Raw genomic sequence first — 15,731 nt, 5'->3', positions numbered from 1 at the left:
GTTTGAAAGTCCTCAATCTCATTAAATATCCATTTTCCTCAGGAAGGGTTATGCTCCATTTTGCTGGGTAGATGATTCTCAGTTTAATTCCTAGCTCTTTTACCCTCTGGAATATCCTATTTTAAGACCTCAGTTCCTTTCATGTAAAAGCTGCTAGATCATCTGTGATCCTGATTCTGGCTCCATGACACTTGAATTGTTTCTTTCTGCTTACTTGCAATGTTTTCTCCTTGACCTGGGAGCTCTGGAATTTGGTTCTAATATTCCTGGGAGTTCTCATTTGGGGATCTTTCAGGAGAAAACTGGGGGATTCTTTCCATTTCTATTTTATGCTCTGGTTCTAGAATATCACAGTCATTTTCCTTGATAATGCTTGAAAGATGATGTCTGGGCTATTTTTCGCCATGACTTTCAGGTCTCCTCTAGATCAGTTTTCCAGATGACTTGGTTTTTGTGATGATATAGTTAACCTTTTCTTCTGCTTTTTCATCCTTTTGACTGTTTTACTGAGTCTCAATACCAGTAGCTTCCGCTTCACCAATTCCAGTTTTTAAGCCATTTTCTTCAAGGAGGTTTTTTTTAAAGGTTTCTTTTCAGTTTGGCCAACTGTGATTTTTAAGGAGTTCTTTTTTTACAGTGGGTTTTTGTACCTCTTTTTCCATCTTCATTGGACTTTTTTAAACATCTCCTTTACCACGCTGTTGACCTTTCTTCATGCTTTTCTTTCATCACTCTCATTTCTTTGCCCATTTTTCCCTCTACTTCCCTCACTAGATTTTGAAATCTTTTTTGAGATCTTCAGTGGCTTCAGATCACTTCATAGTTTTCTTTGAGGCTTTGAACATAGGAGTCTTGACTTTTTTGTTTTCTTGCAAGCGTGTTTTGATCTTCCCTGTCATCCTAGTAACTTACTATAGTCAGGGTCTTTTTTCTGTTTGTTCATTTTCCAGCCAATTTCTTGATTTTTAACTGTGCTAAAGTGGAGTTCTGCTTCCAAAGTGGAAGAGGCACCATCCCAAGCCTCAGGATTTTTATGTGTCTGTTTTCAGAGGTAATTCTGGAGACCTGTAAGTTATTGATTTTTCCACAGTTGTATGATCTAGAGAAAGGTGTGTTTACTACTCTCCTGCACTGTACCCTCATCTGTGAATGACCTCAAGCACCCTTTTCCACCATAGAACTGTGACTCAGGTCCTTGCTCCCCTGTAGACACAAGCTGTGCTAGTGCTCTTTATTGCCCTGGGACCGAGACCTAGGACTGTGACCCAAATCTAAGTATGGGCAATACAACAGAGTCATGCCCCTCCCCCACACAGTGCCAGCAAAGGGACCCCTATAGTCTCGTTCTGACCAGTTGTCCAACCCCCTTACTGTCTTGTGGACTGAGAGGTTCAGAAACCACTACTTCTGCTATTGATTGCCCCCAAGGCCTGTTTCTGGTATTCTGGGGCCCCATGTGTGCTCGAAGGGCCTGTGCTGTACTGTACCCTGTTCTCACTCTGGTGCAACAGACCTTTCCTGCTGACATTCTAGGTTGTCCTGTGCTGGAAAATTGTTTCATTCTGTCCTTTTGTGGGTTCTACTCCCCAAGAATTTGTTTTAAGCCATTATTTAAAGAAATTTGGAGGAGATTGAGGGGGAGCTCAGGTAAGTTCTTGCCTGTTGTCTGCCATCTTGACTCTGCCCCTTGGAACAACTCCTTAAAAACAGAGATACAAGTTATTCAGTGGAGGTGGGAGACACAAAGTAGATACCTTAGAAATTTTGATTATATTAATAATGTAGTGAATAGAAATGAAGTAGATAAGTATAGGGGCAGAGAGAGAGAGAGAGTAGTGTCAAGTAGCTATAGGATTAGGGCAAGAAATCCTCTCTACAGAGGGGCACAGAAATGAAATTTTTAAAAAATCTAATGAATAGGATTAGCTAAAGAGAAGGGGGAAATATTTTATCAGATAGAAAGTAAAGGAGGGGAAGAATTAAATAATCAGGTAACAGCAAGAAAAAAAATAAAGAAGCTCATAGCAGGGTTCCAAAGAGAAAGAAGTAACACATCGGAAGAGGATAAGAGAGTAAAGAGAAAAGAGTCAATGGAGATAGAGCCAACATTGAAAAAAATGAGTGAAGGTCACTGAACAGACATGGCACTGTTCACGGAAGAGTGTAAAATAACGACTTGAAAGCATGCGAGATCATTGTAAATGTGATTGGATTGCAGATCCAATAAAATGAAAAAGAAAGAATTAGATAAAAACAACAAGGCATCGCTTCAGATATAAGAAGCAAAAGACATACGCACAAATGTGGCAAGAACAGTGAAATCCCAAATGCTGAATGGATCAAGCAAAAAATTCTAAGAACAATTAATAATTATGTGAAAGAAAGTGATAATGATAAAACAATGTACTAAATTTTAAGGGTTTTGTATCCAAAATATGTGTAGATATCTATGTCTGTATCTATATATTTATCTATATCTGCATGTAGGTCTAAATTTATATAAGTGTAGCTATAGATATCTATATATCTGGCTATATCTATATAAATAGATATAATTATATACTTAGATCTTGATCTGTCTGTATATTGATATGTTTATATAAGGTATCTAGCAAGCTATAAGTCATACATATAATAGAGTCATATAATAGTATATTATGGTATATTATAGTATAGTATAGCATAGTACAGTGTAATCATATATATAAGATATCTAGCAAGCTATAAATCATATATATATATATATATATATATATATATATATATATATATATATATATATATATATATATATATATATATATATGTGTGTGTGTGTGGGTGCATGTGTATGTATACACACATATATCCAGAACTGAGCATGATGCCTGACCCATAGTTAATGCTTGATAAATGTTTACTTGTTGAATGTGTGTAGGTATTTCCTCTGTTTCCCACAGAATGTAACACATCATGTCAGAAAATGCATCTTTATGATAAAACTTTGAAGCAGACATTTAAAAGTGAATGAATTGGCCTCATCAGTTGAGTGTCTTTCTTCCAGTAAGGTGCATGATTCTTCCATAGTACACAGAAAGAAAAATTACTTGACTTAATTATTGATGACTAAATCATCTGTTTATTTTGTAATTAATGAGGTTGTGATCATTAGTCTGACTCAAGGTTATTGTGAGAAATTAATAAAAATAATAAAAGCAGATTACTTCTTTTAATTGATTAGTGTACACAATAGTGTGTATATATATATATATATATATATGTATATATATATACATGTATATATATATATATGCTAACATCATCTTGTATTTGTCTTTTATATTCTGTAGTTTTTAAGGTACCAGAAGAAGAAAAGATTGAAGATCAAGAAATGGACCTTAATTTTAGAATGCCAGTGATCAAAGTTCATATGTCTCCACCATCCATTTACAAGTATTCTTCAAAACCTAAAGAGATAAAACAAGAAATCTACCACCGTCCAGTTTACCGATTATGTCATTTTATTGACAGCCAATCCAAATTTAAAATTAGCCATCGCTTGGAAAGAGATAAGAAGAAAGAGGCTACTAGACCAGGTGGCACTATTGACTTTGCCCCACTTTATAGTGTTGATAGACAGTATAGAAACAAGGAAAAGAAGGAAAACTTCCAAAATAAAAAACAATTTGTAGCCATGCTCCATTTTGATGACGAAATGACTAATGAAAATGTCCAAGAATATATTCAAGAGAAAAATCACTTTATTAAAAAAAGAAATGAAGACCAAAATAAGAAAATGGAAGCAAGTGCGCAAAAGTTTCAAGAGACCAGATCCAAGCTGATGGAGAGATTCCAGGAAAGGAGAGGCTTCTTTCTAGAACAAGCCAAATTGAAAGCAAAAGAGCGTCTGATGGTAGAAGATATGAGCAATCAGATCACCACGCTGACCAAGGAGCTGTTCCAGTATGACAGATACAAGAAGAAGCAAGATGGGATGAAGAAGAATAAGGTCATTGTGAAGGGCATGAAGGAAACAGATAAATATCACAGGGAGTTAGTGAAGAAAATGAAGAAAGGAAGGTAGGTCTAAATTGGGTGCAGTGGACTCTGTGAGGTGCTGTAGGGATGAGTGCATGCGAGAGACTGATTTCTTTAACTTTCTCTGAATTGTTATGTAATAAGCAGTGGTTTTGACATTTTACCAAATAAGTTAATATTTGCAAAGTGTTTTGGAAATCTTAAAAGTGTTATGCAAATGCAGCTATATTTATTAGCTATTACTACATAATCTTGACTTATTTATTCAGGCCTTAAATAAGAAATGGCATATAGATATAGAAACATACATATATATGTATACACATATTATATGTATATACACACATACATATCTGTATATACCCATGTACCCTTATACATTATATATACACATACATACAACTCGCATGTATAAATGTAACACAAATGTATGTATACATGTAAATACATTACATATATGTATCTATGCATTTATGTATGTCACACATATACCTCTAGTATCCCAAAAGTCTTGATTCAGTTTTCAGCTTTATAGGTAAAATTGACTCCTAAAACTAAGAAACTTACAAGTGCACGAAGACTTTTGGAACACTATATGTATTAACAGAAGGTTGGACACAAAATTTGTATTATAAGTTCTAAGTTAAGAATGGTTCCATATAAGTCACTTCTTGAAAGTGAATTCCATGGAGGGGAGCCATCATGGCTGAATAAAAGCAGAGACTTCCTGAACTCTCCCCCACCCCTCCAAATACGTTTAAATAATGACTAAACAAATTCTAGAGCTGCAGAACCCACAAAGAAGGTGAAATGCAACAATTTTTCCAACCCAAGACAACTTAAAAGGTCAGCAACAAAGCTCTCTTGCACCAAAGTAAGAGAGGAGTGCAATTAAACACAGTCCAGTACAGGCTGTGCCAGAGCAGACAGGCCCCTGGCAAACCAGGAGCAAGCTTCTGGATGACTGAACCAGTGGCACAAGTGACAGTTTCTAGGCTTCTTAGCCCACAGACACCAAAGACAATTTAGAAGATCAGTAGGAGAGATTTGTTGCACCACGATGAGTGGAACACAGTCCAGCACAGTCCAGGAAACCAAGAGCAGGCCTTAGGAGTGACACTATGATGTGGCAACCAAGGAAGTAGATGTGACCCTAGACTATATGGAGAGAGAATTAGCATATAGGAAAATCTCTTTGTCCTCTGTCCTAGTCAAAGCATATAGAGAGTAGCCTCAGTGTAGGTAGCTCTTCCATAAACTGGAGAGTATGCAGAGAAGAACCAAAATAGGAAGAACATTGATTCTGTGACATACAGAAATTGAAGGAATTCTGGAGGTTTAGCCTGGATAGAGGTGGTGATGGGGAGCAGACTTTACCTTCAAGCAGGAGAGCATAATAGTGCCTTCAAGAAGAAGAGGGCTTAGTCATGTCCTTCACGGTCCCAGAGGACACAACTAGGAGCTGTGCTTGGAGATAGCAAACAGGTCAAGACTTTATGCAAGGAGGTCTTTCTCACAAATGGGATGCTTTACCTAGAAAAAAAGTGGTAATTTTGAGTTCATGCTGTTGAAAAGTAGAGCCTGGATAGCCACTGGCAAGATACGTGACAGAGGAATGCTTTGTTAGGCATGAATTAGACTAAAAGAACCTTTGAGGTCTCTTCCATCTCTGAAATACTGTGACTAATGCCTGGGACTTAGAAATGAAAAGACTGTTTTCCTAGATAGTGAGTAAAACAATTTTGTTGCAGTGAGGAATTCTTAAGGGGAGTAGTGGAGAATCAAACTGAAAAGGTAGTTGGTATCAGATTATAAATGACCAAGATAACCAGGGCAAGGAGTTTGGACTATTTTTGGAACACAGTGAGAGGCCATTGAAGTTTTTGGTACAAGGAAATAGTATGCTGCAATTAGCATTATAGGAATATTATTCAAGGGACAGTGTGCAGAAAGTAGAGGGAACTGAGGCAATAGATACAAAATGTTTTTCAGGATTTTTCAGTGTTTCTGGAATGTGGTACAACTAGTCTGAGTTGGTAATAATGGAAAGCAATGAGTGGAAGAAAAACAAATAAGAAAGATTCTACAGGACTTGAGACACATTAGAGATTTGGGATGAGAAGATCGATTTTTGAAATTTCAGATGTCAATTGATTTTGTGAAAAAGAACAAAACTTTTGTGTGTGTGTTCATGTATGTTAGTTTTTCCCTTTGCAACAGGAATTAACATTTCTCTTTTGTTTCTTCCCTGAATAAGTTTAGTCAATCAGCAAACATTTATTAAGCATCTACTATGTGTCAGAAATTGTGATTAGTGAATATAAAACTGGCTGATGAATGTTTTTTCATTAATTAAGCTTTGAATTTCTCAAGGAGAGAGCAATTGCTTTTGCACTTGTTAAGATCTTTGGTGGTAAATGAGTGTTTCTCAGTGTTTGACTGCTGTTTAGATTGTGATAAGAGGTGTGAAAACTTAAAAATATCAAATCTTGAAACCTCTTTACTGAATTATGCTTTAGATAATCAAAATTTTATTGGTCTATGCACCTTTTTGACCAGGTTTTATCCCAAGAAGATTTAAAATGATCACATTATGTAAATGGCAGCAAATTGAGGCTTGTAATATTTATGCCGGCAGACCCTTAATTATAGCTACTCTATTTAATCTAAATTCTGAAATGTTTTCCCTTTAAAAAACTATTGTGCTCTCAAAAGCAGTTTTAAATAAGAGCAAGGATGAGTTTGAATCATTTCAACATGATTCCCTTTGACAAAAGCAAAGAAAACATCTGCCTTTTCTTTTTCATAAGCTGTCTTAAGACTATTCATGGTGGTACTTTAATTATAAGTGTGCTCTCCCTAAGTATGAAAAGTGCTTTAGAAACTGCTACAAAAATATACAAATCCATTTAAACCAATGATACAAGAGCATTTTCTTTATTTTTAGACTTAAATTCATTGTATCACAATACACAATGTTTCCTACGTCTTTGTAACCTTTGGGAACAAGCTAAAGTTACTATAGTGGCTTATGTTAATGAACTATTTGGCTTTTGAAAATGGAAGGAATGCATGTGCAGGGTATCAAAATCTAAATCTAATGCAAATTAACATTAAGGAAATTTAATTAGCTTTGCTTTTATCCCAGCAAATTGAATGTGTGGCCATCATTAAGCTGTTGAGGATAGAGTCAAGTGAGCCTTCTTAATGGATCTTTGGCGAATCATCTTCTCTCTCTGATGCCACAGTAAATTTTCCCTTGAAAGCACTCAGGAAGTTAGGGAGAGTCCTATATCATGGCTTCATAGATTTAAAGCAGAAGGGAGCCCAGAAGATCTGACCTCCTCATTTTCCTGAAAAGACCTGGAGAGATTATATGTCTTGCTTAAGGTCACAGAGCAAGTTTTGAATCCAGGTCCTCTGACTCCAAACTCAACCCTGGCTCCACCATTGGGCCACCCTCTCTTCCAATATCCTATAAGCTGTCATGACTGACTGGAAACATTTCAGAGACAGAAATGTAGCCTGAGTGAAAAGAGGCCAGAGCACTTAAGAATTCCAGAAATGCCACTAATTCTGACGTTGAATCTTGGTCATTGGCCAAGGCCATGGACTACATTCATTCCAGTAATTCTCAGCATCAAGGTGAACATGCAGGGACCTCATCCTCTTGAGATTTATGTGAGAGAGTAAAGGAGAAGGCCTCCTCATGTAAGGGAGTCAAAGAAGACAGGTTCATACTCCACTGTTACTACATTATAGTTCAAGACATCCACTTTCTACCACATCACGACATCTCTTTCCTTTTATTTCCGTATCTCTGTGGCCTTGAGAAAGTCACTGAAGATCTCCAGGCTTCTGTTTACTCATCTCTTAACCAAAGAATAGTCTTTCCTAAGGTCTCCCTACTCATGTGGATCTCAGGGATTCACCACTTCCTTTGCCTTCTATTTACCAAAGGAGGCTCCTTCAAACTCTCTGTCTATGATCATGTCATCCTTCCCAATCTCATCCTATGCTATTATGAACCAGGAGATGAAGTTGACATTTGGAGTGGAGAATATGAAGGGGGAGGAAGAGATGGTTTGAGAAGGTATTGAAGTCAAAGTGGGAATCATCAGTGGGCACGCAGTGCCCTCCAATGCAAATGAATGCTGAGAACAGGGAGACCAGGACTTCAGAGAAATCAGGAATCTAGGCCCCTGTGTTCTAGGAGTCTTTTGCTACAAAGACTGGAAAGTTCTCTTCCTCTGTCCCCAGAAGTGGAGGGCCTTGCTTTGATTGCAGCAAGGGGGGCGGGGTCTGCTTTTGAGAAGCCTGGCATCTGGCTCAAAACTTAAGCTAGAGGTACATGGACCAGTTTGGGACCTCTGATGGAATCATGAATACGAATCTGACAGTATCAATCACCTATTCATTTCTTTAAAAGTGGCTTGATTTAGATCAGGAGATGTCATAGACCTAAACCAGGTGTCTTAAGGAACCCTACTCAGTTCTAGTATCTACTAGAGCTTGCTTGAGAGTCATCATTAATGGTCTTACATGCTGCTTTTCTTTTCTATTCACTGACCACTTGTTTTGGGTCACAGACTTTAGGGAAAGGTGGTAACTTACTCTGTTCCACAAGGACTAATTTGTTAGGATCTGTGTTCAATAAATGCTGAATGCAGGTTGGTCCCTTAAGTGTTTGCAGACTGATTACTTTTTCCCTTTCCTTTTTTTTTTTATAACATAGTTTATTTTTAACATTCTTCTCTTTTTAAATTTTGAGTTCCAAATTCTCTCTCTCTGCCTCTCACATCCATTAAGAAGTCAAGCAATATGATATCAATTATATGCTGGGGATGGAAGCTCAATTCCATGTGGACAGTCTCGGGCGGGTAAAGGTGGGAACTTCTAAATCTTAGAGTTCTCACGAGGCCCCCCAGGAAACGACTGGGAATCGAGGTGAACCAAGCTATCTCGTGTATTTCCGCCTCTTCCCATGAGAAACATGATGGGAGAGAGCTCTCCCCGCCCTCGAGATTGTCCCGGATCTGGGCACACTATTGTTATCTAACAGCACAGTATTCAGATGCAAACTATGCGGCTGGAGAGCTTAAGTAGGATCAGGAAAGCCTGAAAGCTCTCTTGGGCGGAGGGGCCACGTGTGAGGACACAAGACTCCGCTTTTCCTCTCTCCTCTCTCCCCTCCCCCTCTCTCCCCACTTATACTTCTACTTCCAATCTCTTATTGTAAGATCTTTGCCTCCTTGGGAGATCTTTCTCTCTCCCTCCTAAGGAAGAATTCCCCTGCACTTGTAACCAGACCCTGAAATAAAGCTCAACCCTTGTTCGACTCTGGAACGTCCTTTCTCTCATACGAGCATCCAGTTTGGCCAGCTGAAGACCTCCGATAGAGGTAAGGTAAGACTTGGGTAGCCCTCAGGCCTCTCAGCCTGGCAGTTGGCGCCCCGAACAGAGGACAGGGAGTGCAGATATCCTGGGTGCCTGGGAACACCCGGAAGGGGCTGTGAAAGACGCGAGTCCCGAATCCTAGATTCGGAAGGAGAGAAAGAATGAGAGTAGCTTCCCACACCCATGGGAAAAGGGCAGGGATGGGGAATCAATTGCCAGTAATAAAGCCAGAGGAACAGGAGGTCTGGGCTGAGATACTTTACAGGGAATGCAGGGAGGCGGGGGTCACTATAGAGTTAAACGACCTCTGAGAATTTTGTAAAAGGATTTGGAAAGTTTCTCCTTGGCTCGAGCAGACAGAAATATCAAGAGAAAGATGGGGAGCGGTCGGAGAACAAATGACCGCTTATGAGCAACTATGCCCCGGGGAGCTGGAGGATTTAGATTTCCTGATATTCGGTGTAATTAAGAGCCTTTTGGAAGGGCCGGAGAGGCCAGGGCGAGATTGGAATGAGAGTGGAAGAGGAGAGAGGGGAGGGGAGAACCCTGGTAAGCAGAAAGTTAAGGAGTGTAGAGAAAAAATAGATTCGGAGCACCATCTAGCTGATGGGAAAGCCGAAGCAGGGGAGCATACGCCGTGTCTTCCCTCTGTGCCTCCTTATAGCATGCTCCATTGGTCAGACAGTCTAGGGCCACAGTCCAGTTTGGAAAAGGGAATACGAAAGGCTATAGAGAATGGAGAAGACGTAGGGACATTTCCTGTGCTAGAAATAGTGGACCCCAGTGTCCCCGGTGGGATTCGGAGGAGCCACATACCTATAGAGTGGAAGAGAGTAGCGACTGTCAAAGAGGCTTGTACCAAGCACGGCCCTAATTCACCCTTTGTCATAGCCATGCTTGAGACTCTCAGTGGTCAGTTCGTTCTGACTCCTAATGACTGGAAGAGCTTAGCCAGAGCCTGCCTTACCCCTGGGCAGAAAGAAATAAGTACAGGGAGGGGCCAGGATCAGCTTCCCATAGCTATTGCCCTTCCCTTAAAGCACTCAGTTCAAATCCAGTTACTAAAGGAAATAGGACAGAATAGACCTGAGTGTACAATCTGGCTCAATGGAATTCCCATGACTGGCCTCCTTGATACTGGAGCGGATAGGACCTGCCTTAGCGGTCGCTCAGTACCCCGGCACTGGAAGCTCAAAGAAAGCCAGAGACCAGTGTGGGGAATAGGAGGGTGCCAAAATACCTTAGAGACAATGCACCCAGTAAAGTGGGAGGCAGAGGATCGCCAAGGGACCGTATGGCCGTTGGTGATTCCAGGACTTAGTTTTAACATCTGGGGCAGAGACATCATGAGCCGCCTGGGGATGAGGCTATCAAATTTTTAGTAAGGGCCATTGCAATTGCACTGGAGTCCCCACCCTTGAATTGGAAGTCAGACACCCCGATTTGGGTGGAGCAATGGCCACTGACTCCAGAAAAACTCCAGACATTACAAATACTTGTTAAGGAGCTATTAGCACCCTGGAATGCTCCTGTGTTTGTTATAAAGAAAAAATCCGTAAAATTCAGGTTCCTTACAGATGTTTATCAAGCATTTGTGAGCACCTGGCAGCAGCTATACCAAAATAAACAGCCAGTATGCAGCCTTATCTATTTCACCTTAAAGGCGATTCTCGCTAAACAAAAAAGGGGGAGATTAAGAGATTGCCTAATACAATCAGAGCTTTATACAGCTGTCTCAAAAAACTCACATACTACTCCAGCTATGAGACATTTTGTGACGATTCCACGACAACTCCGCAAGGAAAGTAATACCCAGGCTGGAAATAAGGACACATGGGCCATGGTAAAGGATATGGCCTCAGGGAAATGGAAAGGTCCGTATAAGATACTAATATGGGGTCCAGGGTATAACTGCCAGGCCTAGAGGCCTGTGGGCTACCCGAGTCTTACCTTACCTCTATCGGAGGTCTTCGGCTGGCCAAACCGGATGCTCGTATGAGAGAAAGGACGTTCCAGAGTCGAACAAGGGTTGAGCTTTATTTCAGGGTCTGGTTACAAGTGCAGGGGAATTCTTCCTTAGGAGGGAGAGAGAAAGATCTCCCAAGGAGGCAAAGATCTTACAATAAGAGATTGGAAGTAGAAGTATAAGTGGGGAGAGAGGGGGGAGGGGAGAGAGGAGAGAGGAAAAGCGGAGTCTTGTGTCCTCACACGTGGCCCCTCCGCCCAAGAGAGCTTTCAGGCTTTCCTGATCCTACTTAAGCTCTCCAGCCGCATAGTTTGCATCTGAATACTGTGCTGTTAGATAACAATAGTGTGCCCAGATCCGGGACAATCTCGAGGGCGGGGAGAGCTCTCTCCCATCATGTTTCTCACGGGAAGAGGCGGAAATACACGAGATAGCTCGGTTCACCTCGATTCCCAGTCGTTTCCTGGGGGGCCTCGTGAGAACTCTAAGATTTAGAAGTTCCCACCTTTACCCACCCGAGACTGTCCACATGGAATTGAGCTTCCATCCCCAGCAATTATATATGTGAAATTAAGCAAAATATTTCCATATTCACCATATTAAAGAAAGGAAGAAAAAGAAAATGAGAAAATTATGCTTCAGTTTATACTCACAGTTCATCTGTTCTCTCTCTGAAGGCAGGTCATGATTTCATCGTGAATCTTTTGGAGCTATCCTGGGTCTGCCTACCTCAAGTCTCTCCCTACTCCAATGCATTCTCTAATCCCCTAGCAAAATGACCTTCTTAAAGCATTAGTTTGATCATGTCACTCCACATTGAATCAAACCCAATGCCTCACGTTTACTGCTGGGATCAAACTGAAATCATCTGATTGGCTTTTAAAGGCTTTAATACCTCAGCACCTTCTGACCTTTTCAGGCTTTCTGCATCTTGCACCCCACAAAGTTACTCTTCCATCCAGTGAGACTGGCTTCCTGGCCCTAAGCAAGACCCTCCATGGCCCAATTTCATCCATTCTCGGGGGCTGTCTTCCGTGCCTAGAACACTCTCCCTCCTCGTCCCTTTCTCCTGGCTTCCCTGTCTATCCACAAGTGTGTTTCCTTCCACAGGAAGCCTTTCCAGTCATCCATAATCTTAGAGCCTTTCTTCAGAAATCTTGTCTCAGTTCTCATGCCTGTATTTTGTTTGTTGTCATTGTTTGCATACTGCCTCTTACTCTCCGACATCAAGCTCCTTGAGAGCAGGGGCTATCCGTTGCCTTACTCTGTATTCCTCTCGCTTAGTACAGGGCTTAGGTACAGTAGAAGCTTAATAAAAGTTTGTTGATTGACAGACTGACTAATACTGAGGAGTACGATAATGCATGAGGGTCATGTGGTTCAGTGGAAGAGTATTGGATCAGAAACTGGGAAGATCCGACCTAGGTTCAGATCCAAGCTCTGCTACTACAAGTTGTGTAAGCTTAGCCACATCATTCACATTCTGTGAGCAGACAGTTCCTTGTCCATCAAATCAGGATGATAATACACTTCCTACATATGTAAACCTTAAGACATTATATGCAAATTAGTTATTATAATTCTTCAAGACTTTTTGAAACGTGCAGCATAGCAATTAGCTGGAAAAAGCAAATGACTGTTGGAGAAGTGAAGTGAACTTCCATTTGGGCAGTATGAAATAATGTCTACAGTTTGGGGCTTCAAAGAAGGAACATTTGGGTGCAGAACCACCTGGGAGAAGGGAGGCCTTCAGTAAGTGCCTGCTCTGCACCAGGTACTGCATTCAATGTTAGCAATATGAGGTGACCCTGGGCATTTCTCATAAACTCTCTGAGCCTTAGTTTCCTCATCTGTAAACAAACTCATTTAATTAAAGGGTTTTTTCAAGGCTTAAATGAGATAATATTTTAAAGTGCTTTCGCAAAGTACTACATAATTGTCAGTCATTAGTAATATTATTATAAAAAATTCTCTTATTCATAATTTTTTTAATTTTTAAATTATTGTCCTTTTGTTTCCCATTAGGATCAAAGTGATACATAAAAGGCATCTAGAAGAGAAATTAATTATTCATACCATTGCTGCTCAGAAGGCTTCTGATAGAATGCAAGAAGCCAGGGAAAAAGTGGATGCCATGAAAAGTCATCGTGTTCATGTGAACATCCCTTTTGGACACCCGAGGAATACTTTCCTTTCGAACTCATTCACATTCTTAAAGTGATTTCTATTTCATGTCCAAGGGCATTGGGCACACTCTCCGAAGCAAGAGAATATCTGCTAGGATAGAATGGATCTCTTTTGATTTTCTTTTATTAACATTAAATTTTTATTTTATTTTATTCTCAATTACATTAAAACAGTTTAACATTAATTTTTTAAAAAGTTCAAGTTCCATGTTGTCTTCCTTTCTTTCCTTCCTCCTCACTTCTTAAAAAATAAGCATTTTCATATAGATTACATATGAACAGTCATACAAAATATTTTCCTGATAACTGTTGCAAAAGGAAATGCAGACCTAAGAAATCAAACCCCAAACAAAAAACAATAATCCAAGAATAATAAAGTTTAAAAAATAGTCTGCTTCAATCTGTCTTCAGACAACATCAGTTATCTCCCTGGAGGTGGATAGCAGTTTTCATCATAAATTCTTCAGAATTATCTTGGATCATTGTATTGCTGAGCATAGCGAAGTCATTCACAGTTGTTCATCACAACACATTGCTGTTCCTGGATAGAATGTTCTGGTTCGGCTCCCCTCACTTTGCATCAGTTCATACAAGTTTTCCCAGGCTTCACTGAGCACACTGCTTGTTTCTTGTTTTTTGTTTTTTGTTTTTGTTTTTTTAATAATAAAAGTGTTCCATAACAGTGATATGCCACAACTTGTTCAGCCATTTCTTAATTGAAGAGTGTCCCCTCACTTTCCAGTTTCTTGGCACCAAAAGCAACAATGACAACCAAAGAGCTGTTATAAATATTTTGTTCCATGCAGGCCCTTTTCCTTTTTCTTTAATATCCTTGGTCACGGATATGCACAGGTTGAGAGCCCTTTGGGCCTATTTTCAAATTATTCTCCAGAATGGTTGGACCAGTTCACAACTTCCAACATTGCAGTAAGTTCTCAATTTTCCCATATCACCTCTAACATTTATTTGCCTATTCTGTCATATTATCTAATCTAATCTGTCTCTCTCTCTCCCTCTTTCCATATATACATATATATACATATATATGTATATATGTTTATGTGTACTATATATATGGATGGATGGATGGATACATATATGTTATGTAATCATACTCACGATCTTTTTAACATTTGAGATAGAGATGTCTCTGGATTTGCAAATCTCATGTTTCCTTTGTGCTACTGTGATTTTCTTTGATCGTAGAAAACAATGCCTTTTTTGATGTGGTCACATTGTGCTAGGCCATTCTGTAGCAGTATTTCCTATTCTCACAATACATTTTAAAGTTCTTCAGAGACACCTTGAGAATGTCCTTTTATTGCCTCTTCTGACCTCCATGTGAGTTCTTTCCTACCACAAGTTCTTTAAAAATTGACTTTTAGATAAATGCAGATTTGGCCCTTGAGCGACATGGTTAGCCCATTGGAATTGCACTGTCTGCAGAAGAGTTTTAATACTTGGCAGTTCAACTTGAGAGAACCCCAGTCTTGCCAGGTAATATGTAGAATCTTCCTAAGATAATTCAAATGGAAGTGATTAAATTTGCTGACATGGAACTGGTAGTATACCTTCATATCATGTGCAAAGGGTGATAGCTTTGTTTCTTCATTCTTTATTTTAATTCCTTCAATTTTTTTTCTTTTGTTATTGCTATAGCCAACATTTCTTGTACAATATTGAATCATAGTGGTGGAAAAAAGCATCCGTGTTTCACTCCTGATATTATTGGGAAGACCCTTATCTCCACTACCAATATTGCTTGCTGATGGCTGTAGATAGAGATTACTTATCATTTTAAGGAAAGCTCCATTTATTCCTTTGCTCTCTAGTGTTTTTAATAGGAACGAGTGTTGCATTATCTTCCATGTTTTTCTGCATCTATTGAGATAATATGATATTTGTTGGTTTTGTTGTTGATATTGATATCAATTATGCCGACAGCTTTCCTAATATTGAATCAGGTCTTTATTTTTAATATTAAATCCCACCTGGTTATTGTATGTGATCCTTGTTACATGTTGCAATAATCTTGCTAGAATTCTATTTTTTTAAAAATTGCATCAGTATTCATTACGAAAATTGGTCTGTAGTTTTCTTTCTCTGTTTTTACTCTTTCTGGTTTAGGCTTCCTACCATATTTGTATCACAAAAGGAATTTAATA

At 39.4% G+C, this 15,731-nt stretch overlaps 1 protein-coding gene across 6 annotated transcripts in view; it reads left to right on the top strand.

Moving 5' to 3' along the window:
• The window catches only part of LRRIQ3 (leucine rich repeats and IQ motif containing 3), a 161,671-nt gene extending 147,920 nt beyond the window's left edge, over window positions 1-13,751 (top strand). For all 6 annotated transcript variants that reach the window (XM_072649847.1, XM_072649846.1, XM_072649850.1 and 3 more), the window contains 2 exons: window positions 3,330-4,059; window positions 13,406-13,751. In XM_072649847.1, the coding sequence (XP_072505948.1) occupies window positions 3,330-4,059; window positions 13,406-13,601 (926 nt within the window). In that variant the 3' untranslated portion in view covers window positions 13,602-13,751. The remainder of the gene's footprint in view (window positions 1-3,329; window positions 4,060-13,405) is intronic.
• Window positions 13,752-15,731: the final 1,980 nt, after the last annotated feature.

Source organism: Notamacropus eugenii, chromosome 2 (genome assembly GCF_028372415.1).
Source record: "Notamacropus eugenii isolate mMacEug1 chromosome 2, mMacEug1.pri_v2, whole genome shotgun sequence".
NCBI classification, from domain to species: Eukaryota; Metazoa; Chordata; class Mammalia; order Diprotodontia; family Macropodidae; genus Notamacropus; species Notamacropus eugenii.
Note: the sequence above shows the minus strand (reverse complement) of the source record. Positions and strands in the feature narration are given on the sequence as shown.